This window comes from Triticum urartu, chromosome 1 (genome assembly GCF_003073215.2).
Source record: "Triticum urartu cultivar G1812 chromosome 1, Tu2.1, whole genome shotgun sequence".
Taxonomy (NCBI): Eukaryota; Viridiplantae; Streptophyta; class Magnoliopsida; order Poales; family Poaceae; genus Triticum; species Triticum urartu.
Window position 1 is genome coordinate 34,174,368 of NC_053022.1, and position 25,386 is coordinate 34,199,753.

At 43.3% G+C, this 25,386-nt stretch overlaps 1 protein-coding gene and 1 long non-coding RNA gene across 2 annotated transcripts; both read left to right on the forward strand.

The window, feature by feature from the left end:
* Nucleotides 1-9,389: 9,389 nt before the first annotated feature.
* LOC125547557 lies at nt 9,390-11,464 on the forward strand. The gene is made up of 2 exons (XR_007300712.1): nt 9,390-9,776; nt 11,087-11,464. It is a non-coding gene; the product is annotated as an uncharacterized LOC125547557 (long non-coding RNA).
* A 6,928-nt stretch (nt 11,465-18,392) lies between these two features.
* LOC125547628 (tryptophan decarboxylase 1) lies at nt 18,393-20,279 on the forward strand. The gene has a single exon (XM_048711476.1). It carries the CDS (start codon nt 18,494-18,496, stop codon nt 20,027-20,029), a length of 1,536 nt encoding a protein of 511 aa, XP_048567433.1. The 5' UTR covers nt 18,393-18,493; the 3' UTR covers nt 20,030-20,279.
* Nucleotides 20,280-25,386: the final 5,107 nt, after the last annotated feature.

Consider the following 25,386-nt stretch of genomic DNA (forward strand, 5'->3'; position numbering starts at 1 on the left):
CGTGTTGTCGTGAGGAGAGGCAAAAGGAAGATCATCGGAATGGATGGAGTAGCCAATGAGCAAGACTTCGACAAGTACGGCGACCCGAAGATCAAACATGACGACGACGATGAAGTAGCAGCACACACCACAAGAAGAAGTAGGACCACCCTACCTAAAGGACGTCTGTTCCACAGAAGAATTCAATTTGCGAAAAAGAAGGGCAAGAAGATTGTGAACAGATAGCTAGCTAAGATCGATTGTATTTAAATCGTAGTCTTCATTTCTCGATTGTATTTCATGGGCACTTTTTGATATAATGAATATTTTTAAATTTCACGGGCACTTTTTGAATTCATGAGGACACTCGATCTTGATCCCCCTCCACCGCCGCCGACGAGCACCCGGCCCCCGCACCCTCCCCCGCTCCACCGCCGCCAACGGGCACCCCCCGCACCCTCCCCCGCTCCACCGCCGCCGCCGATGATATTTTCAAGTAACAAATTTGAATATATTTTTTTAAAAATTATTACTATTTTTATAAAAAAATATTACTGTTATGATTTAAACAAGTTTGAACATATTTGAACACAAATAAATATCAAACAACATTTAAAATGCAAAAAAAATATTGCAGAGCCTGGGAATCAAACCCAAAACCTCCTGGTGTGTGTGCTGCGTGCTGACCAGTCGGGCTAGTGGGCAAGTTCTGATGTGGATTGGGTTAGGTGCAATATAACATGTGCTCGAACTGTAATAAAAAAATTCTAATGGCGCACCGCTGCGGGGTGCGCCATTGCTATCTAAAAAAAAGATTTCTAATGGCGCACCGCTGTGGGGTGCGCCATTGCTATCTAAAAAAAGATTTCTAATGGCGCACCGAGGTCTGGTGCGCCATTAGTAAGCTTCCCCCTAGCTATCACCCTCTCCCTCGCCACCAGATCCCCATCGATCGATCGACCCACCCCCAACCCAACCCCAGAAGCAAGCGAGCGACCGCCTAGGGTTTCGACCGCCGCCGTCCGCCGCGCCTCATCCTCCCGTCCGTCGCGTTCGCCGCTCCGTCGCCCCGTCGCCCTCGCTGCTCCGTCGCCCCGTCGCCATCGCCGCTCCGCCCCAACCAAGGTGCTCCCTCCACCCCGCCTGCCCCTGCCGTCCTCCGCCACCGGTCCCCTGCTCTCCTTCGACCGCGGCGAGCGAGGAACCGGACGAGCTCGGACCCCGACCCCGACCCCAACCCCTCCGGCGACCAGGTACCTCTCCTCCTTCCTCCTTCCTCCCTCTCTCCACCATTCCCCATTCCTTCCCCCCCCTCGACCGTGGCAGTCTATGGTTGCAAGATTGGGGAGGGCCTCCTCCTTCCTCCTTTTCCACTGCTGGTGGCAACATCCTCAACCCCCCGTCCTTTTTTCATTTTTGTTAGTTTGATTATCTGTAAATTGATGTGCCATGACCCAGTAGAGGCACATCCGAATTTTGTGTTTAGTTTTCTCACCCCAAATTGCATCCCATGACCCAGTAGACTAGTACAGATGACATGCCATGACCTAGTGCACTAGTAGAAATGTCATCCAAATTTCACCACCATTCTGTACCATGGTATTTTTGTGATATGTAGTTTTTGATCTGGTTCAGAACTGGTAGGGGTATTCTAGGGCAATTTCCAATATGCAGTGAATGGAAAATTTAGATTCGTTCCACCACAATTTTTCCATTTTGTTTTTAGGGAGAACCAAATTTTGTCGCGGCAAATTCATACGTTCTGCCATCACTACATATGAGTTCTTTCTTGCCATGTCGTAGTTGCCATTAAGCTTTACATTTCTGTCATAGTTTTGACGTGTCAATCGCATTATTTCTTCGAGCTGATGCATTGATTATGCCTTTGAGGCAGTTAGTTAACCTCTCACCTATGTTCATGCAGGGATATTATTCTTGGAAAAGCCACTGTTGGTGACGGAATAGAAAGATAAGCAGGTACCTATCTTCAGTCCCAATCTAACAGGGTAGTCCATGGATTCAAACTAGCTAAAGGAGATTCAAACTGCCGAACCTTTAGGTTAACAACTCAACACAAACCAATCCCTGAAAACAAAAACTCAACACAAACCAAGTGCATTATTTTTGTGACTGTTTTCATGTTTGCAGAACCAATATTTTTGTGCCAACAATCAGTTTACTCCCTCATGCCAACAACCACTCATTTTTCAGTTAACTCCTTACAGTTCAGATCATATTTTGATTGTCAACAATAGTGGACTTTTAAGGCTTTTTTAGAGGCAATACTAGTGGATATTAGGCCTTTTTACAGGCAATAATAGTGGAATTTTAGGCTTTTTTGGAGGAGTGTGTTTCATGCTGGCCTACAGTGATGAATTAGTCAGAATTGTGTATGATTGTGCCTAAAGTAGATAATCTAAAGATACAGACAAAATAATTAGGGGAGCGTGTGTGAATCTAAAGTATATTGTCAACTTCCAACATTTGCTTTGTTGCCCATGTGGTTGAAGCAATGAAGTTGAGTGTTTCATTCTTGAGCTGAAATAGAACTTGACAGCCTGCACAGTGAATATATGCAGTGAACAGAAATAGACATGTTTTCTTGACTGAATTCAGTCCTGTACAGTGAATATATGCAGTCAATATACAATCATTGTAATTTTTGGGAGTAATTTTTGGTGTCAAATCACTCAAGCAGTAACTGAATTTTCAAACTGAACTTGACACAATACTATTCAGTTAATTTGCTTGGACAGTAGTATGTATGCTCATCACTTTATGTATGGTGTTATGCCCTATTATCTCTGTTCAGTTGACTAATGAAGCACTAGGCTCATCCATGGTACAAGTTCACCTGTGAACACTTGAAATTAGTTAGGACATCCCATACTGATAGATGTAAATTGTGTCCAGTAGGCTTTGAAGCACTGGTTTTTCCTGTTTCTAACTCTGAATCTGATATAAACCATACTGTTGGCATAAGTGGTCTTTTGTATATGTGCTGATGCTTTGTTAATATAAAGCTATAGATGATGTTGTACTTGTGATGATGCTACTTGTGATCTTCTGAATAACCCATTGGCGACTTCATTACGCGGGGATAATGATATTGCAGGTATCCCGAGAGGCCCTTGAGTTTGCCGGAATGTCGATTAACTTCCGTTCCGGCAAATTCGGGTACTCCATATGTCCTATTTTCAGCAAAGGTCATGCTGAAATTTTCCATGAATTTTAGCATGACTTTGCTAAAAATAAGACATATGGGGTACTTGCGACTAATGCATGGGCCGGGGTATCTTAGTACTTAGTTAAGTAGGATCAACTGCCCCGCCATTCTTGCTGCATAGGTGGCAATAGAGCCAAGTGATTAGGCCCAACCTAGGGTGCCTCGGCATCGATAAACCCTAAATGATGAAAACTTAACTTAGCATTTAGGGTGCCTCGGCGTCGACAAACCCTAAATGATGAAACCTTGGCTTCTATAGGGTGCCTCGGTGTCGATGAGAACCTAAATGATGTACGCTTAGGCTTTTAGGGTGCCTCGGCGTCGACAAACCCTAAATGATAAAAGCTTAGCTTTTAGGATGCCTCGGTGTCGACAAACCCTAAATGATGAGACCATGATCTTGTTCCTTGACAATAACCAACTTTTTGACCAAACTTTTTTCCTATTTAGAGCGAAACATGGCCCACAACGATGAGGCCGGCGGTTCGGGCGGTAAGCAATTCTAGGAGCTGTCCCAGGAGTTGGAGGAAGAACCTCATCGCTATGAGGATGCCGCGGAAGACACCGATCCTGACTACACAACCCCTAGTGGCGTCGGGGATGACACCACTGATGATGGCGCCGCGGATGCCACCACTGATGATGGCGGCGCACGCACAGATGGCAGCCAACCAAAGTAAGTCATCCCTTAACCGCCCCGTAACATATGATTTCTTAGATTTCGATCGTTCTTTTTTTTCTAACATTCCGTGTTCTGTGCAGTGACACACATTGCACACTCATCCTCTTAAGTCCGAAATATTCCATGACCACGTATTTCGACCCGAACCGTAACTCCAAGATAGACTACACAAATATCAAGAAAGTTCTTGATGATGTTCTCCCTAGCTACGCCAAATCTAGAGGCACCTTCATCAGGGCAGTTCGTAAATACGGCAAGCACGTGTTCGCCCACAATACGACGTTCTGCTGCGTCAAGCAGCCGCCTGGCGGTCAGAAGGATGCCTACTACGCCCTCCATCACATGCGGGCGATTGTAAGGGACCATCATCACCTTCTGCTACCAAATAATCTCAAAGATTGGGCCGCGAGCTTGTCGGCAATCCAGGACGCGGACATCAGACAAGAATTCTTTCGCATCCAGTCGGAGTTTGCGAACATCATTCATCAAGATGTCCTTCATACCTCGGGGCAGTTCTTCCTCAGATATCAACCGTCCAACATTGAGATAGACGGAATGCTACAAATGCAGGCTGACAACACCCGCGATTTCATGACCATCATGATAGACGGCGGCTTCATCCATGCTCCTGTCCATGAGTCGAGTCGAAAGTAGTGATGTGTAGTTCCGAAACATTGATTGGCTCATGTTGTAATTAAATTTTAATGAATTGTATGTCTCTTTGGTTTGGACAGTCGTTCAACTTAGATGTAATCGATACTATTTATTAGTAGGACCATGAATCGTGCTATTAATGTCTTACTTTTCTCTTCCGATCCTTTTGTTGCATACTTATATATTGCTTATGTATGTATTGTGTGTTGTTTGGCTTGTGCATAAAGATGCCGTCGTATGTCGTGTACAAGGGTAAGGTTCCCGGAGTCTACGATGACTGGGAGGAGTGTCGGAGACAGGTTCACCATTTCAGCGTAACAGTTACAAAGGGTACACCACTAGGGCGGAGGCCGAATCTAGATACGCCCGCTATCTAGCGGGAGAGAGGAGGGAGCGTTGGAGGAACCGGATGAAGACCAGTTTGATCGCGATGATGCTCATCGTGATGACCGCAGCTCTCTTCTATGTGATGGTAGTTTAGATGATTGATATCGACTTGTAGTGTGAAGACAAACTCGATACTCGCGGTCTCGAGACTTGTAATGTTTTATCTTTGTTCGGTCTTTTGAATTCGGAGACTAATATGATGAATTGTATTCGGAGATTAATCTTTTATTGTATTCGATGAATCTGCTGTTGCTGTGTGCTACTGTCTATATTCTGTCAAATAATATATTTTGTAACCTGCGCAAAAATCAAAAAAGTAAAAAAAACAAATATTCATACTAATGGCGCATCACCACAAGGTGCGCCATTAGTGTGCCAAAGAATACTAATGGCGCATCAAGACAGAGTGCGCCATTAGTGTGCCAAAGCACATGGTTAAATATGGCTCCTGGGAGGCACACTAATGACGCATGGTGTTATATACTAATGACGCACTGGATGGTGCGCCATTAGTATCCACATTAGTAAAAATTATTAGTGGCGTGCTACTAATAGCGCACCAGTGATGCGCCATTAGTAGGCAAAACATGTGCGCCATTAGTAGGCCTTTTCCTAGTAGTGCGAACAGTGCATGCAGGGGGGTAATCATTTTTTTTCATAGTTTGCTGGCACTAAAAAATATGCCAATAAAGTGATACTCCCTCCGTAGCTTAATGTAATGTTGTAGTAAAATGTAAAATTTATGATGAATAAACATAATTTACTTTTAATAAATGGCAACGACTGTTTTTCCATGGGAGGTAATTTTGATGGTTTAAAAACCCACGAGATGCCATTCTCGAAGATCAATGAGGCTTTTCGGCTGCTGGAGGAAGGGACATCACTTAGGTGTGTGCTACGTTTGTGATGACGAGCACGAGGAATTGCAAGTGTTGATCTGGTAAGGTTTTACCGCTGTTGTTGCTACCATTTATTGTACATCTTATACACTGGAGTGAAGACGACTCATAAATATGTGTTATGTTCAATTGGGTCTTGCTCAACTATGAACTTGTAAGCCTCGATCGATCCACCTCCCGGTTTTTTATTGGCTTTTGTTTCGATTGTGTCACTTTGTGTATCTTGAAAATTCATCTTTCTAATATTTTGTGTTTAGATAATCTTTGTAAATGTGAGTACATGTTCTGCTATGTATGGCTCAAGGGTTGTGATCCGGATAGGATAGGTCATACTCCACACATTTAGGCATGAAATGTCAAAATAGCGTGCAGCGGACCGACCCAATAGGGCTCCAGTGCAGTTCATATCATTCCCGTGAAAACCGGTACCAATCACCCTATGTGCGGATATTAGCTCCCGAAGAGAAAAAAACATTTGAAAAACCTGATTATTACTTGCTTCTGATGAAAAAACTAGTCGCATATCTTTTCTAGACTGATCAAACACAGTATATACACACACACACACACACACAAAATAATATATATTAGTATATTCCAAAAATGGTTATCCTTTGTTTAAAAATTGTTCATGTGTCTAGAAAAAGCTTATGCATTACAGTATTCATGTGTTCTCAAAACATGTTCACGCATGAGGAAAAAATGTTCGTTTTACAATAAAATGTTCATGCACGACTAAAATTAATGTCATGCACTTTCAAAAACTGTTCGCACATTTCTCTAAGAAACAAAACACATAATGCGAAAAAATAAAATGAAAAAAAAGGAAAAACACAGAAAAAGTTAGACAAATAATTCTAGAAACCAGAAGAAAACCTGGATGGAAAAGGCGAAGCCATGAAATAAGAAAGAGCAAATGGAAAAGAATGCTGAAAACAGGAAGAAAGTAAAACCAGAAAATGAAAATAAAATGCACGGAAAAAATAAACCATAAGAAAACCATTGAAAAAACAAAAGAAAACGCGAACCAACCTGTGGTTGGATGGTTAGATGGACAGTGATATCCCCAACCAATAATGATTCAAATCCTGGGAGGAGACGTTCACATCGACGGCGTGGCGCCTTGGTTTTGGGGACCTTCTAGAAGGTTCCTGAACCGAGTTTTATCTTCTGGTTTATACTTCTGGGTTTTTTTCTTTTTTCTTTTTCCTGTTTCTTTTATTTTTTTATTTATTTGCATTGTTTTTTCGTTTTCCTGTTTATTTTTTCAAAAGTTTCAAATATTGTTCGGAATTTCAAAAGGTGTTCTCTTTTTCAATATTTGTTCAGTTTTTTCAAAAAAGTATTCAGGAATTTCAAAAAATGTTCTCATTTTCAAAATTCTGTTCAAAATTTCAGAAAATGTTTGCATTCTCAGAATTTTGTTCACAATTTCAAATATGTTCACGTTTTAAAAATGTTCTCATTTAGAAAAATTGTTCACAAATTAAAATGATGTTCATGTTTTCAGGAGTTTCAAAACACATGATCCAGTTCCAAAAATTGTTTACAAATTTTAAAAAAGAAATCGTGTTTTCAAATTTTGTTCGGGAGTTTCATATTCACCTTACCAAGTTTGATTTTGGAATTCAAAAAATTTTCCTTTTTAAAAACAATGTTCATCATTTTCGGAAAATGTTCTTTTTCAAAAAAGTGTTCATCATTTTAAAAAATGGTCCTGTTTTAAAAAATAGTCGTCATTTAAAAAAGAAATCACATTTTTCAGGAAATGTTTTGATTTTCCCGAAAATGTTTTCATATCTGAACGCGGCTTTGAGTTCTTACAGTGTTCACGCTACCTACAATCAGTTGAATCCATCTGCTCTAGTGGTGTGCCTCCCTCAACTGGAATACGATGTTGTCAGCTCGAATCTTCATGCCCTTTCTTCTTTTTACATCTTTTTTAAATGATGCGCGTGTGGTCTACTGATGGGCTGGCCCAGTTCAGGCACCTGTATGGGTCGCCCCAACTATTTGCCGCAAAATGCGGTAAACAGGAGCTCCCATCTTGAGGTGTTTGTTGGAGCAACACTGTGCCGCAACGGGCCTAGAATAGGAATGAGGGCTCGCCTTCTTATGGGAGATTCTATATCTAGCTTGACGCAAGATAGACTGTAGCCTCACATCAAGCATGCTTATCCTGGGCCGGCCCGATAGTGTTAGGTTCGTTATTTTCTTATTTTACTCTTTTATTTCGTTTAAAATTTGAATATTGTTAATATGTTATTTATTGCAATTTTTTAATTAAAGGTTCATCACACAATAAAAAATATGGTGTAAAAAATTCATGCAGTTCTTAAAATAAATTCAGAGTATTTGAAAATATTGGTCAGATTTAAAAAATACTCACATATTTCAAAAATGCTTGTGACATTTATAAAAATAAAAATAAATGTATTGTCTCAAAGTAGGCGAGACATAGCATTCGCGCATTCTACTAGGCTGTAGAATAGAAAAATCACGTTCACTAGTGGTGCATTGGCAGGCAGATTTCCCAATAGTGATTCACCACTTCTTCTTGCTGTATAGCTCATATTTACGCGTTTTGAAATGTATATTTACAGTCGCTAATAAAATGCGTAGTGGGCAGGCTTACTAGCGATCACGCAGGGCTCTTCATGCCCAAGAAAAGTAGCTAGATAGAAATCAATTGATGTCACTCCCAAAGGGGAAAGTATTTAAAACACCTTGCTCCTCTCTTCGGGAAAACTGCTTACTTGTTTTTTCTAAAAAAATATTGGTGAATAATAATGTTCGTGAATTTTGAAAAATGTTCGTGAATTAAAAAAACTATGTACTTCAAAAATGATCCTGACTTTTAGGACAAAAATGAATTTTTAAAATTTATGTGCATTTTAATAAGATACATGAATTTTATTGAAGAACGTTCATGAATTAAACCACTAAAAATAAAATAAAATACGAAGAAAACCAGATATAAAATAAGAAGAAACTGAAAATAAATGCAAAGTTGGAAGCAAAGCAAAGCAAACCGGTAGAGAAAAAACAAAACAAAACATGTGCGCCAGATGTTTCCCTATTCACTACACATGTGACCGCCCTATGTGTAGTGAATATCTTTACTACAAACAAAGAGTATGCATTACTGAGAAAATGCTTATAGGTGACCCCTTATGAGTGGCGGGCATGATCAGACACCCGCCACAATTATTTTGAAAATTTTGCAATGGTGGGTGTTAGACATTGCTCGCTAGTTATCCCCGTAACAGTGGCGGGCACGCGTAAGGACCGTCACTGCTAAACGCTTGGTAATTTTGGGCAAAAAACAGCAGTGACGGGCACATGGAATCGCCCGACACTAGTGCCTCGCCAAGCAGTGGCGCGTGCTTCCTAGCGACTACCACAACTATATTTGGCTGAACCACATCCATCGGTTTTGAATTTCATCACAGTTTGCAAATGGCGGGTACAACTGGTCACCCGCCACAGCCATATTTGGTCACCCTATCACCTACCATGCATATATAGATGTGGCGGACACTATCAGCCGCTCATCACTTCTATGTACGACTTTATCCACGATGCCCCCACCCGCAGCTAGTCAGATCTTATCCATCTAGACACAACTCTCTCTCTCTCTCTCTCTCTCTCTCTGTCGTCATCGCCAGTGTCGTGGCGTCATCCGTCGCCACTGGCGAGATCGCGGTCCGCCACCTCGAACGGCGCCGCGGAACCAATCTTCCCCATCGCACGCGCCGTTCGTCGCCTCCTCGAAGTTCGTCAGCCTTGCCGTGCAACGCTATCTCCAATTACTTCCCCTTCACTGTCGGCCGCGCCTTCCTCCGCATCCAACATCGTCCGCGTCTCCGTCGAACTCGTCGAACTCGTCGTCCGCCTCCCTTTGCCATCATCCTCGGCCTCGTCCTGCTGGCCGTCCAACTTCGCCCCGGTAAGCATGCTTCCCTTCTCTCTGTTAATGAAAATTTTAGTTGTTGTCACTATTGTACTTATACATTAGCAACATTTTGTTAGTGTAGTTAAAATTTGTTATATGATGTACCATTGAATCTTTGTAAGTAGACGTCTTAAATTTGATTGCTTGTGCTAGAGGACTATGTACTGCATATGGATCAACATATAGTACTGTACAATGTTTTATTCATGATGCAGGTATTGGTAATGAGTGCTAATGTTTTTGCGAAACATGGATTAAGTTCCATTCGCTTAATTTCTGGCACTAAATACGTCCAATTTCTATCAAAGGTCATGCCGATTTTTCCGTAAATTTATTACTTTTTATGGATGAGCTACTTAATTGTATTTTTCATCGGGTGGAAAATATTCACTTTGAATCCACAAACTGAGATGAGAGTTGTTCTAAGAGGAGGACATCGACTATTGTCGTAAGGGGTCGTCTTTCTTCTTCTCTTTCTCTTAGACTTTGGTAAAGTAGGAGGAGAAGATGAAGGACGACCATCACCCATAGTCGTAAATACAGGAGTGTACACCATATATACAACCACTTGAGAGATGAACTGACTGCTGCCGTAGGGGGTTGTTCCTCTCCCTTTTCTTCCTCTGAGACCTTGGTAAAGCAGGAGGAGAGGAGGAAGAACGACCATCACTAACGGTCGAAGTACCCAACATAAGAGTGAAAAATGTTTACCTGAAGGACAAATATGGAGTGTTGTCGTAAATCTGCTTTCATAGAAATGTCTTTTATCTAAATGTCAACTTGTTTAATGCGATTTAGATCAAGAAGCTGAGACGCCTCGTTAGGACTCCTACACTCGTAGACGGAACCCTTACTGCCGTTGACATCGTCGAGAGGGTGATTCAGTACACGAAGATCATGCTCGCCTATGTCGAGAGCGCTCAGGCATACGTCGAGATCGCTGCAGCATATGCTGAGAGCACTAGAGCAGCCGCCGAGAGTGCGCGAGTAGCCATCAAAGCTGCGAGGACCGCCCAAGTCGAGATCATGAAGATGGTGGAAGGCAAGGAGAGTTCATGATGTAGTTGAACTTTTACTTCTGAACAACTAGTGCACTGCCTTTATGTGATCTATATGATCGATGCGCGTGAACTTAATTTCTATGTTGCTATGGTGGAGCTAAACTTTTGCTTCCGAACTACTAGTGAACTGCAATGTGGTCATTTGTATCGTCCATGATGCTATGAAGATTGTTATATGACTTTGCTCTACGTGATTGGATAACTATGAAATTGACTTATTAGCTTGTTTATTTATCTTCATAGATGAAGCGGAACTGGTATATGGTGTACACCGGGAGGAATCCATGAGTTTATGATTCATGGAAGAAATGCAATGAACAAGTGAACGGTTACAAGAACAACTGCTATAAAGGATATATGACTAAAAAGGAAGCAGAGGATCGTTACGCCAACTAGGTCCGCAAAAATAAAATCAACTATGAAGTATGCTAGACCGTGTGGAGAAGTGAACGAGTAAAAAAATCATTATTTTTATCCAGTTCATTGTCATTATGGTGTTGTTGTTATCATGACGTCTTGTATGTGTGTAGCATGCCGGAGGCTTTGCTAAGTAGGCTACGTGTACTAATGATGTCACGCAAGTTGTTGTACTCTAATGCATACTTCTATTTGTATTGTATTTGGATTATTATTGTTATGCTAAATGTAATGTGTATGATCACTTACATAATGTATATGTTGTAATGTGTATTGGCTGTTGTTTACTGTCAATTGTCAGGTTTGTGTTGGCGACTGAACAAGTAGTTGTGACGGGTGCCCCAGACTTCCCACAACAAACAGTATACTCCAGTGGCGGGCGCTAAGACATGTCCGCCACTGCAGAGACTCTACCAGTGGCGGGCCATATTATAGCAATGGTGGGTGCACCTATGAGACTCGCCCTTCACTGCTAGGGTTTTTTCGCCCGCCACTGCTAGGCATTCCTGCAGTAGTGAGGTAATGTCGTGGTTAACAGAAAAAGTTTGTTGCACGAGTAAAAAACGGTTACATTTTTATTTTGAAAATTGTTAATGTGAGAAAATGGGGATTCTGTTTGTAAAGAAGCAAATTTAACTTAGTTTATTTGATTTAAATATATTTCAGAACAAAATTATATTGAAGTAACCTAAAACGTAACAAAATGCAAAAAAAAAAATCTTGTACCTCAATGATATTTTTTCATTGTACGCAAAAAAATTCATCTTATTTTAAAAAATGTTCATATACAGAGAACAATATTCATTACTTTTACTTAGGTTTGTGGACAATAAGGATGATCATTGATGTTTCCATATAGTTCTTTGATTCTCTTCCAAACCTCATGAGCGCTATCAATGATGTTATCATTTCTAATGCATTGTCACTTGTAACTCTTTGTATAGCATTGTTAGCTTGAGCATGCATTGAGGTGTAAGTCTTGTTCTTATCTTGGAGTTGGATCCTGAGGACCTAGGGGAGGAGCATATCCATCTTCAAGCGTTTAATGTTCAAACCTATACCAAGGAACTTGTCAACCATCTTTTTCTTCCAACCAACATAATCTCAACCATCAATTTAAGTGTCATTATAGTGATAACCCGCTCCAGCGTCCATACTATCCATATTTAGTAAAATCATTGCAAGGAGACCTTATAAGGAAGTCTTGACAATGATATATTGCTTTGATGTCAATTGAAGGATTGATAAGTAGGATTAGAGCCTTAACTAAGAAGAAATTGATAGAATAGATACTAAGAGAAACTAAAAAATCAATGATAAAATCAATATGCAAGACAAAACTGATTTAAAGAACCCATTTTTCGCCTTATATACCGACAACTAAAAACGACTATAGCATTGATGCTGCTACTACGTGATAACCCCTGAGTCTAGCGAATTGTTGGAACACTTTTCAAGATGGATGTGGAAGTATTGAGTGATGTATCCAGTAGAAGCTAAAGGTAGGCTTCATATTCTCTCAACATGTGTATGTCAGTTATAGAACCTTCTATGTACTTCCAATGTTCACTACTTCACTTTACCGGGTGGTAAGTTGATTGATTGTTATAGGTGGTTTTGTCATGGCAAGAGCTGAGAAGTGGAGTTGCAAGAGTGTGTGTGTGTGTGTGTGAGAGAGAGAGAGAGAGTGGTAATTTGTTGTGTTACACACTAAATGATAAATATGGTAAAGTAGTAACAATGACAAAGTGGCATCTTACCAGTGGCGGACGCCCGCCACTTATACTTGGGCAATCCGGCCGTCCATTTTTCTCTTCCTCTCATCCATCTACCTCCCTCCCTCTCTCTCTCTCTCTCTCTCTCTCTCTCTCTCTCTCTCTCTCTCCTGGCCCCTCAACCCTCTCAAACTCCCTCTCACTGCCTTGAGTTGCGGTGGCGGTCCGCAGGTCCATGCGGGCGATGATGCTTTGATGGCAGATTCAGCGTGCACGGCAACGGATGTAGCGGGCGCATGTCAACGGATCTAGCGGGCTAGTGGTGGCGGATCTAGTGGGCACGCGCGGCTGTGGATCCAACACACGCGGCAGGGGTGCCAGCCTACATATTGGGTGCATGCGTGCGTGCCAGCTTCCCGAGCAGGAACAGAGCTACACCGTGGAGTGCTGCTACTGTGCGCTGGGAGGTGCATCCATTTTCTTTATTTCTAAAATCATACCAGTAATGGGTGAAAAAATAGGACCATCACAATTACGTTCCCTTGTCATTGACGGATGGATATTAATGTCCCCCATCGGTAGTGCACGCCATCAATAGCAGGTGCTATGTAAAGCCCGCCACCGATGGACCTTTACCGGGGCGGGCATGAGTCCCGTCACTGATGACCTATAAGTAGCAGCGGGAGATCACTGTCAGGCACCCTTGATAGCCACGCCCGCTACTGACAAGCTATTTGCGCCCCCCCGGTGCTAGCTAGTTCTGCAGTAGTGTCAGCTTTGACTGTGATTCCTGTTATGATGCGACGATTGTTTTGTTACTTTTACCGCGCCCGCGTGACGAGTCAAAAGTCAAGACAAAAATTTCATCAAAGATACGCCCATTTTCCTCCGTTGTTATAGTTGAGCGTATGAGTGACGACGAATGACGCCTACGCGGGTGCCCTGTCACCACCTACGGATGTGAAACCCGAACGAACGAATAGGTAACTATAGCATCGCAGGTTCGAATTATTTTCTATCCAATCATTCTACGTCATTACATATGTACAGCAACGACTCAGTACATTAACGAAGCTGGTATATGTGCATTACCAAGTCAAGTCGTTGCTGCTTAATTACCCATATTAGCTCATCTCCTTAATTTGTCACTGAAAAAGATTGACAAAATCTGTTTCTTGATAACATACATGCGCGTGTGCGTATGCAGATAAGCACGGTAAACAGCGTAGGTTTTCTTTCATTGACACAGTAATTAGTAATTTCCTAGCTACCAAGTCATACTCAAGTGAGAAAGTCAGAATATTTGTACAGCTCCGGTGCAACGCGTGCACCTAACAGTTTGATATTTATTTTTTGGAGGGATAACAGATTGATATTTTAGTTCAAACTCCTATGCAAGCTAGGTTGATTAATTCTGACTGCAGAATCGGACGGAGGGTGTTTTCTTAAAAGGCCTAAGAGCATCGTCAACTAGTCCCTTTTCCCATGAAAACAATAATAATCTGATTTAGGAGGAGTTGGGCAAAATAATGTTCGAACATGTCTCGTAAGCACAGATTTTTTGAGGGCCCCGTATAAACAGCAGAACTTTCTCTGGATCCAGGGAAAATAGCTCTTTCCGTAAACCTTTCTCTAAAAGTGCCACACCAGCACGCCGCCGCCATCAACCATCATTGCCGACCCACCTGCGCACCCGCACACCGCTGACCACCGCTGTCCGTTTTCCACCGCCACCGCGCCACCATAAAAAACCATATTTAAGGAAAGTTTTTAAGGGATTTGTTGAAGATGTCCACCTGCAAACCACTCCTAAATTATATGAACACCCCATAAATCCTATTTTGCAGGCAGATTTTATGGGACTTTTTGAAGATGCTCTAAGGTCTTATATTAAGTATCACATGTCCTTACAAACACAATCCTATCGTTTTCATTACTTGTTTAATGAAAGAAAGGGTTTCCCCTCAGTTCCACAAACTAAAGAAAATGTGCATCAATGGATCACATTAATCCAGCATGCAGCCCATAGTTCAACTCCAAAGCCTTAGAAAACTGCTCAACTCATAACTTGTCGTCCACTCATCAAGCCTCCTTTTCTCACTTTTCTTTACAAAGGCCAAAGACCATATATTAAATAGTACATGCTTCAAAAAACACTCCTACATAAACTAAACATCCAAGTATTTGAGGCTTTGACCACTCCTAATCTTCTTCTACCCATCTCTCCTACAGTATTGATTTTGTCCTTTAGATAATGCACGCCCTCTTTAGAAAACTCATAATCAGGTTTAAAAAAACGCAAAATCAATCCCAAAACAAATTGGTGTAGATATTAGAGTGATTCATGCGCTAAGCTGCCTTGATGAAAAATTCATTCTTTTGTGGTCTCATGGAAAAAACAAAAAGTGCAGAGCTTAATAAATCTTTTGTTATTTTTGGATAGCTCACAAATGAGTTGAGATTTTCAAGAAACTTCAATTGGAAACGAATTTGAATCATTAGCATGTGTATTTTTGTTGGATTTTTTGAATGAGTGTGTTTTTCCTTTTTGAAAAAGGAGCATGTGCTCCCGAGCACACTTGATGGGTTCCACTCTCTTGTAGCGCTACATCCCTTATTCCCATCTGCGTCTCTCCGTGTGTTACCTTACCCTTTGCTTGGGCCATCATGTTATGTCGTAGCTTTAGTAGCCAATCAAATTGTGCCCTCGCCCCTCATCTCATGGGCGGTTGCCATTTGTCAAAACGGTGGCCTTTGCAGTGCGTACGACAACTCAGAGTAGAGAAGAAGAGCAATAAGAAGAATCACATAAGTTTGACTCTATGATCAACTTTTACATCAATTGACAAATCAGTTTGCATTTGATAATAGATTTGGGAACTATTTTTTGGGTCCCTTGATTACTTGTAAAGTTCAGATTTGGTACCTTAACTTTAGACCGATAACTTTGACCCCATTAACTTTCGGTACTTGACAAATTTGGCCCTTGGCCTTATAACCAAAGTGATATGCATGATCATCTGGTGATATTTTATCACATGTGGCAAACCATAGAGCACAATATAGAAACATATATGCAGGAAAATGGCAATAAAGCATGGTACAATGAAAGATGTTAAGAAATACAAAATGGAGGAAATTTGAAAATAAATATTAAAATGTAACCAAGTATCAACAACATTCTAGAAAAGCTACTAAAAATATGGGATTTAGTAATATAATATTTTTAAAAGATTTAAGAAAAATAATCTTCAGGGCAGATCATGAAAAAGTATAACATCATTTCATATAACTCATCATACTTTTCTTTCAATAATGTTCCTAAACTGTTTGGTAGTTCTCACCAACATCTACTTCTTTGCACAATATTTGTGGATTGTTGTATTCTATAAAAAATCCAACTTTCTTATTTTGTGAATAAATTTTAGGTTATTTCAATAGTTCTCTCGAATGTTTTGGATTTATCCAATATGTTTTTTTATATCAAAGCACTCACCACTTTAGAAGGAAATATACTGAATGCTACTATTCTGAATTTTCCGACCTTTTCTGCCAACATTCTGTGCTGCATAGGTTGTCATTTGTGCTAAAATTGGCGTCACTACCTCAATTAGATGGCCAACAAGGGTTAAGGATAGTGGCAGAGATACATGAGAAGTTGGGGCGGAGGGGGGCACAAAATATGAATGCTTAGGGTGAGCAAATAGCTCATTTGGTTAGGGAGCAAAATGCCACTTTGCATATTAGATTTGACTAAAGTGAAACTTATACAGTTTGACCAAGTCTGTAGAAAATAATATGAACATTTACAATAACAAATGTATATGATGTGATACTATATTCAATGATGAATCTAACGGTATTGATTTGGTATTGTATATGTTGATATTTTTATCTATAAATTTGGTCAAAGTTTATAAAATTTGACTTCAGACAAAGCCAATATGCGAAGTAAATAAAAACGGAAGGAGTGAATATTGAGATTTGGTGACTAAAAATGAACTAGTTTGACAATAGTTAGATTCCATGTTTTTGGTATATTTGTGGTAAATTATTTAACTTGAAACGGTCACTTCTACTCTTCTCCAAATAAAAGCCATCGATCCTACAAAAAGCTTTTAGGATTACCCACCTACATTCGGAAATCTAAGCATTAGTCAAAATTAAGCACAGACCTTCTCTACCTAACAAGATACTTGACGAAATCAATCGCGTCAGCGATGACCGGTCTTGACAGGAATTAATCAACCACATATGCACGCATGCCACGAGAAAAAGGGTTCAGCGTTACTGATAGAAATCCCACTGTACGCTGTACAGCAACCAAGTGTTCCATGTTGAATTGATCATGTGTGCTTGCGCCTTGAATGGTTTGAAACGCTTGCTCAGTCAGATTGGGTTCAGAATGACGAATTGATCGAACGTGGTTCAACCTTTTTCTTTTCTTTTACTACACATGACATGATAACAGATGTACAGTAGGTTTTTTTTTCCGAGTTGATACCATATGTACTTGTACTTTAAATAATGGTTTGAACTCTACTTTTGGACGCCGGCTGTTCAATTTCTGTAGCTTTGCTAGCAGCTCCCGTAGGAATAAATGAAATAACCAAAGTTGTCGACCTATAGCTGATTTTCACGGTACCGGTAATCCTGCCGGTGCAAAGCACAACCCAAACATAAATTGCATAAATGATAACGCAAATTTAAAAGAAGCAGAACACAATCATATGGGTGACCAAACATGCAAAGACCTTCAGACTGGCTGAACCTGATAGTACAATTCTACTGGAGAATTTTCATATTACTTGTTAAAATAAACCAAGAGACTGATGATTACAAACAATATCGTTGGCGCAGAGGTGAAATACACTATGATCTCATCCATAAGTCCTCGTTGTATTTTGAATCGGTCTTTGACCATAAATTTAACTATTAAAAAATTATACACCGTAAAATTTATACCATTTGAGTCATATTTATAAAAAGTTCTAAAAAGTGTTGTTTTTAGTACATAAAATTTATGCTTTACTAGTTAATTTCACGATCGTGACAAAGGGATATGCTACATGGAGTTAATAACGGAAAGAAGAAAGGATTTTTTTTCTGTGGTGACGAAAATGGTGTAGTAGCAGACTAGCAGCCGACTGGTTGGCAATTTACGAACGTTACCATAACGGGGGCTGCTGGTAGAGCGTTCATCTGGACCCTTGAATAGTCGAGTTGACCAGCAGACTGGTGTCGCGGGCGCTCGACCTCGCATCCCCACCAACCCATGCATGCACTTTCCTAGCAGCGTACGATAAACGCACGCGACCGGGACTCATCCAACGCCCAGCCCGCCACGCCGTTTCCCGCATCCAACTGGTATATATACCTTCGCCTATGTACTTCATCCTCCAAACCAAACCAACCTAGCTAATTACTACAACCTCTCCGCCGCTTCTTCCTGCTCTCCGGCAGAAAAGCTAGCTACCTCCACTTCATTGATCAAGCCACACAGTCTTGCTCCTAAAAAATGGGCAGCTTGGACACCAACCCAACGACCTTCTCCGCCTTCCCCAACGACAAGGCAGCAGCGTTCGAGCCGCTAAACCCCGATGATGTCCGCACATATCTTCACAAGGCCGTCGACTTCATCTCCGACTACTACATCAACATCGAGTCCATGCCCGTTCTTCCTAACGTGAAGCCGGGATACCTGCAGGACGAGCTCAGCGCGTCCCCGCCGACCTACTCGGCGCCGTTTGATGTCACCATGAAGGAGCTCAGGACCTCTGTCGTACCCGGCATGACACACTGGGCCAGCCCCAACTTCTTCGCCTTCTTCCCCTCCACCAACAGTGCCGCGGCTATCGCCGGGGACCTCATCGCCTCCGCCATGAACACTGTCGGGTTCACGTGGCAAGCCTCTCCGGCAGCCACCGAGATGGAGGTTCTCGCTCTCGACTGGCTTGCGCAGCTCCTTCGCCTGCCAACCACCTTCATGAACCGCACCAGCACTGGTCGGGGCACCGGTGGTGGTGTCATCCTCGGCACCACGAGTGAGGCAATGCTCGTCACGCTGGTCGCCGCCCGTGACGCCGCGTTGCGTCGGAGCGGCTCCGTCGGCGTGGCCGACTTGCCGCGCTTGGTTGTGTACGCTGCCGACCAGACCCACTCTACATTCTTCAAGGCATGTCGGCTCGCAGGCTTCGACCCCGCCAACATCCGCTCCATCCCTACTGGGCCGGAAACCGACTACGGGCTCGACCCAGCCAAGCTTCTCGATATCATGCAAGCTGACGCCGACGCTGGTCTTGTGCCAACATATGTTTGCGCCACAGTGGGCACAACGTCTTCCAACGCTGTTGACCCGGTGGGTGCCGTCGCCGACGTTGCCGCCATGTTTAATGCATGGGTCCATGTCGACGCTGCCTACGCTGGCAGTGCGTGCATCTGCCCAGAGTTCCGCCACCATCTCGACGGCGTCGAGCACGTGGACTCCATTAGCATGAGCCCACACAAATGGCTTCTCACATGCCTCGATTGCACCTGTCTCTACGTCCGTGATGCTCACCGTCTCAGTGACTCGTTGGAGACCAACCCGGAGTACCTCAAGAACGATGCTACAGACTCGGGCGAGGTCACCGATCTTAAGGACATGCAGGTCGGCGTTGGTCGACGGTTTCGTGGGCTCAAGCTCTGGATGGTCATGCGCACCTATGGTACCGCAAAGCTCCAAGAGCATATCCGTAGCGACGTCGCCATGGCCAAGATGTTTGAAGATTTTGTTCGTGCCGACGACAGGTTCGAGGTGGTTGTACCAAGGAACTTTGCTCTTGTGTGCTTCAGGATCAAGGCGACTGGAGCCATGACGGAGGAGGATGCCGATGAGGCTAACCGTGTGCTCATGGAGAATTTGAACAAGACCGGTAAGGCTTATCTTGCACACACAGTGGTTGGTGATAGGTTCGTGCTTCGGTTTGCCGTGGGGTCGTCCCTGCAGGAGGAGAGGCATGTGAGGAGTGCTTGGGACCTCATCAAGAAGACTACTAGCAGTATCATGGATTAAGTGAATGGACCTACAGACGCACAAAGTTCCAGAAGCCACACACAAATCCCTATATTTGGGGTATAATTATTCTTTTGTATTTATCTTTTTTTTCTATGATTCGGATTATTATTACTTTGCACATTTGGTTCTTATTCCTTTTTGTGATCTATATCGGCCGAGGATATATGTATAGGAGGCCAGTACCAAAGAAATTTTTTAGATTGTAGAATTGCTTATATTGCAAGAACATGAGATATTATTCTTTGTATTGTACTCTGATACAAATATATGGGAGTGACTTATAGTCAGGCGCCTGAATTTTTGTTTTGGATCACTCACTTTCTTGTTAGACCGTGAGATTAATGCAACAAGTTCTTTATAGGCTCCTCGCAAAAAAATAAGTTTTTTTAGACAAACTCACGAAGCCTTTATTAATTTGTTACAATGTTTTATAAGGATGAAAGTAAGATCACCGGGTTAACCTAACCAAACATGGCGTCGGGTCCCTAAAGTAAGAGCATGCTTCGTTAGATTATGAGCCTCGACATTTGAGGTCCTAAACTCCTAAACAAAATTACAACTAACAAAAAAACCACTTCCCAGAACCGTAACTTGCAACACTCTACTGGTTTATGTCATTTACGACCACCTTACAAGTCGAAGCCACCTGAATCCTCTGGGTGTATAGATCATCGGCGAGAGATAACACTTTCCTTACCGCCAAAGCTGTTGGGGAACGTAGTATTTAAAGAAAATTCTTACGAACACGCAAGATCTAACTAGGAGATGCATAGAAACGAGAGGGGAGAGTGTGTCCATGTACCCTCGTAGACCGAAAGCGGAAGTGTTTAGTAACGCGGTTAATGTAGTCGAACGTCTTCACGATCCAACCGATCCAAGTACCGAACGTACGGCACCTCCGTATTCAGCACACGTTCAGCACGATGACGTACCTAGAGCTCTTGATCCAGTTGAGGACGAGGGAGAGTTCCGTCAGCACGACGGCGTGGCGATGGTGTTGATGAAGTTACCGGCGCAGGGCTTCGCCTAAGCACTACGACGATATGACCGAGCTGGTAAACTATGGAGGGGGGCACGGTACACGGCTAAGAGAATTGATCTTGTGTGTTCTAGGGTGTCCCCCTGCCTCCGTATATAAAGGAGGAGAGGGGGAGGCCGGCCGGCCCTGTAGGGCGCGTCAAGGGAGAGGAGTCCTACTAGGACTCCAAGTCCTAGTAGGATTCCACTTGGTGGAAGGGGGAAGAAGGAAGCGAGAGGGAGAGGGAGAGGGAAAGGGGGGCTGCGCCCCCTCCCCTAGTCCTATTCGGACTCCCATGGGGGGGTGCCACCTCCTCGTGTCCTGCCCTCTCTCTCCCCTAAGGCTCATGTTGGCCCATTACTTCCCCCCCCTCGGGGAGGGGGGGGGGTGTTGGGATCTACGGTAGGGTGCGTCGACTGCAAATTAAAATTTTCTACGCGCAGAACAACCAAGAACATGCTACGAGAGATGGATCACAGTTTGTTACCACTAGACGCGCAGTGTCATGCAGCGGAAGAAGAGTTGAGGCAGCGCGTCCGCATGGATCGTCTCCTCCTCGTCCGATCTCCCTCGTACAACCGGTGATCGGTTCCCACATACAGGTTCGCCGGAGCGGCGCAAGTGCACCGCCTCTAACGGTATCCGCGCGTGCAGGAGGAACGTCGTGCGGTGGACTGCTAGGTCCGATCACACAACCGGCGGCAAGTGGAGGTGTCTATTCGCAACACATGCAAACCCTAGTGACAGCGCCAAAGCGATCAACCGCATGAGTGTGCGGCACCTCCACTATATAGGCGTCCGTCGCAGGCTCAACACTTGGGCCCCGCACAGACCCTAAAGCCCATAAGTCTACTCGGCCATAATCCGAATACAGTTCGGATCACATCCGACCAGTGTCTTCGGATCCGACCTCGTAGGTTCCTTCCCTTAAGCGCGTGACCCCTTAGGTTCAAGTCGGCTTGGTCGCAGTTCGGATCACCTCCGAACTCCACAGTTGGTAGCGGCCTCTAGCAAGGCATACCGAACACCAAGCAGACTATGAAGCTGGTTAGCGAACCTGTACATCACACTTCCATTACTTTTTCCACACGATACATGCTGTCAAGCTCAAGGCGAGTCTGTCATCCTTGTCGTAGCCCGACCTCTTTCTCGTTCCAGTGATGCCGACCACTATCCGGATTATCTCATAATCCTTGTCGCATGGCCATGCTTATCCTGGTCGGATCACACGAGGGGCCCAGAGTATATCTCTCCTGGTCGAAGGGGCAAATCCCATCTTGCTCGACCATGTCTCGCAGCATGGGTCTGGACAAGCCTGAGACATACCTTTGTAACTACCCAGTCACGGAGTAGCGTTTGGTCGGCCCAAAGCAAGTCTGTCACCATCCCGAGTACATGTGTCAGCTCAGGTCTTAGGACATAGAACATATGTTGTACTAGAGACTCACACATGACATATCGCTGCGTCTCATAGTTGGGTATGTCCGACTTGGACCTTATCTCGACTCGGATCCGACTACGTCGAATCCGACCAGATCCTTCCAAGTCCATATTATCCGGTTAGCATCCAATGCTCCATGGCTAGTGAGACCAAGCCATCGACCGTGTCATATGCTAGTCTAGTTGGATGCGCGTCCACACAGCCCTTTCGACTAGGGACCTTTTAGGACAGTCATCATACAATGCATAGTCCCACAAACAAGTCACGTACTTGCTGATACACATCATTGATAATGTCCAAGGACTATCTTTATTCATAAACACATAGGAAATATCATCATACATGATTGCCTCTAGGGCATATCTCCAACAGTCTCCCACTTGCACTAGAGTCAATCAAATAGACATCGAATGCCCATAGCTCTAACATGCCCCTCATGCTTGGGTTGTGGAAGTGCTTAGTCAACGGATCCGCAACATTTGCATCCGTGTGAATTTTGCATAACTCTACATCACCACTCTTTACGATCGTTCGTATCAGGTGATATTTCCGATCTATGTGTCTGACCTTGTGGTGATTCCTCGGCTCCTTAGCTTATGCGATGGCACCAGAATTATCACAATAAAGGTCCAACGGTTTTACCGAGGCTGGGAAAATACCAAGATCATCCAGAAAGTTCCGGATCCAAACACCTTCCTTTGCAGCTTCACAAGCCGCGATGTATTCGGCTTCTGTAGTAGAATCAGCCATCGTATCTTGCTTGGAACTCATCCATCTCACTGCTCCTCCGTTCATGACGTACACGAATCCGGTCTATGATCGACAATCATCTCTGTCGGTTTGGAAACTAGCATCGGCGTAACCCCTTACGACGAGCTCTTCCTCACCTCCATAAACTAGGACCATCTCTTTAGTTCTTTTCAGGTACTTCAAAATAGTCTTTACCGCTGCCCAGTGACTTTCACCTGGGTTGGCCTGGTATCTACTTGTTAGGCTTATTGCAAATGCAACATCGGGTCGCGTACATATCATGGCATACATGATGGATCCGATTGCCGATGCATATGGAATCCTACTCATCCTGCTTCGCTCATCAGATGTCGAAGGACTCTGAGTCTCGCTTAGCCTTATACCATGTGAGAGTGGCAAGAACCCTTTCTTTGCCTCACTCATGTTGAACTGCTTCAACACTTTATCTATGTACGTGCTCTGGCTTAAGCCGAGCAGCCTCCTTGATCTATCTCTATAGATCTTAATGCCTAAAATGTACATTGCCACACCAAGGTCCTTCATCGAAAACTTGCCATTCAATGACTCCTTGACCGAGTTCAGCATCGAAATATCATTTCCGATCAGTAGTATGTCATCCACATACAAGATCAAAAACACTATCGAGCTCCCACTTAACTTCTTGTATAAACAAGAGTCCTCTTCGCTTTTGATGAAGCCGAAACCAGTGACGACCTCATTAAAACAAATGTTCCAGCTCCCAGATGCTTGCCTCAACCCATAAATGGATCTCTTGAGCTTGCATACCTTACTAGTGCTAGTCGGATCGACAAAACCCTCGGGCTGTATCATATACATGTCCTCGGTTAAATTTCCATGAAGGAAAGCCGTCTTGACATCCATCTGCCATATCTCGTAATCAAAATATGCAACTATAGCTAGTACGATCCTCACCGACTTCAGCATCGCTACCGGCAAGTAAGTCTCGTCGTAGTCAATTCCTTGAACTTGTCCATTGATAACCCACAAGTATAGGGGATCGCAACAGCTTTCAAGGGTAGAGTATTCAACCCAAATTTATTGATTCGACACAAGGGGAGCCAAAGAATATTCTCAAGTATTAGCAGCTGAGTTGTCAATTCAACCACACCTGGAAACTTAATATCTGCAGCAGAGTGTTTAGTAGCAAAGTAATATGATAGTGGTGGTAGCGGCAACAAAAGTAAAGACAGCAAAAGTAATGTTTTTGGTATTTTGTAGTGATTGTAACAGTAGCAACGGAAAAGTAAATAAACGTAAACCAGTATATGGAAAACTCGTAGGCACCGGATCAGTGATGGATAATTATGTCGGATGCGGTTCATCATGTAACAGTCATAACATAGGGTGACACAGAACTAGCTCCAATTCGTCAATGTAATGTAGGCATGTATTCCGTATATAGTCATACGTACTTATGGAAAAGAACTTGCATGACATCTTTTGTCCTACCCTCCCGCGGCAGCGGGGTCCTATTGGAAACTAAGGGATATTAAGGCCTCCTTTTAATAGAGAACTGGAACAAAGCATTAGCACATAGTGAATACATGAACTCCTCAAACTATGGTCATCACCGGGAGTGGTCCCGATTATTGTCACTTCGGGGTTGCCGGATCATAACACATAGTAGGTGACTATAGACTTGCAAGATAGGATCTAGAACTCACATATATTCATGAAAACATAATAGGTTCAGATCTGAAATCATGGCACTCGGGCCCTAGTGACAAGCATTAAGCATAGCAAAGTCATAGCAACATCAATCTCAGAACATAATGGATACTAGGGATCAAACCCTAACAAAACTAACTCGATTACATGATAAATCTCATCCAACCCATCACCGTCTAGCAAGCCTACGATGCAATTACTCATGCACGGCGGTGAGCATCATGAAATTGGTGATGGAGGATGGTTGATGATGACAACAGCGACGAATCCCCCTTTCCGGAGCCCCAAACGGACTCCAGATCAGCCCTCCCGAGAGGTTTTAGGGCTTGGCGGCGGCTCCGTATCGTAAAACGCGATGATTTCTTCTCTCCGATTTTTTTCTCTCTGAAAGCAAATATATAGAGTTGGAGTTGGCGTCGGAGGGTCAACAGGGGGCCCACGAGGTAGGGGGGCGCG

Bases quoted from the DNA above. Each gene is read 5' to 3' on its own strand.
- LOC125547628 (XM_048711476.1), top strand. From the start codon at position 18,494: ATGGGCAGCTTGGACACCAACCCAACGACCTTCTCCGCCTTCCCCAAC.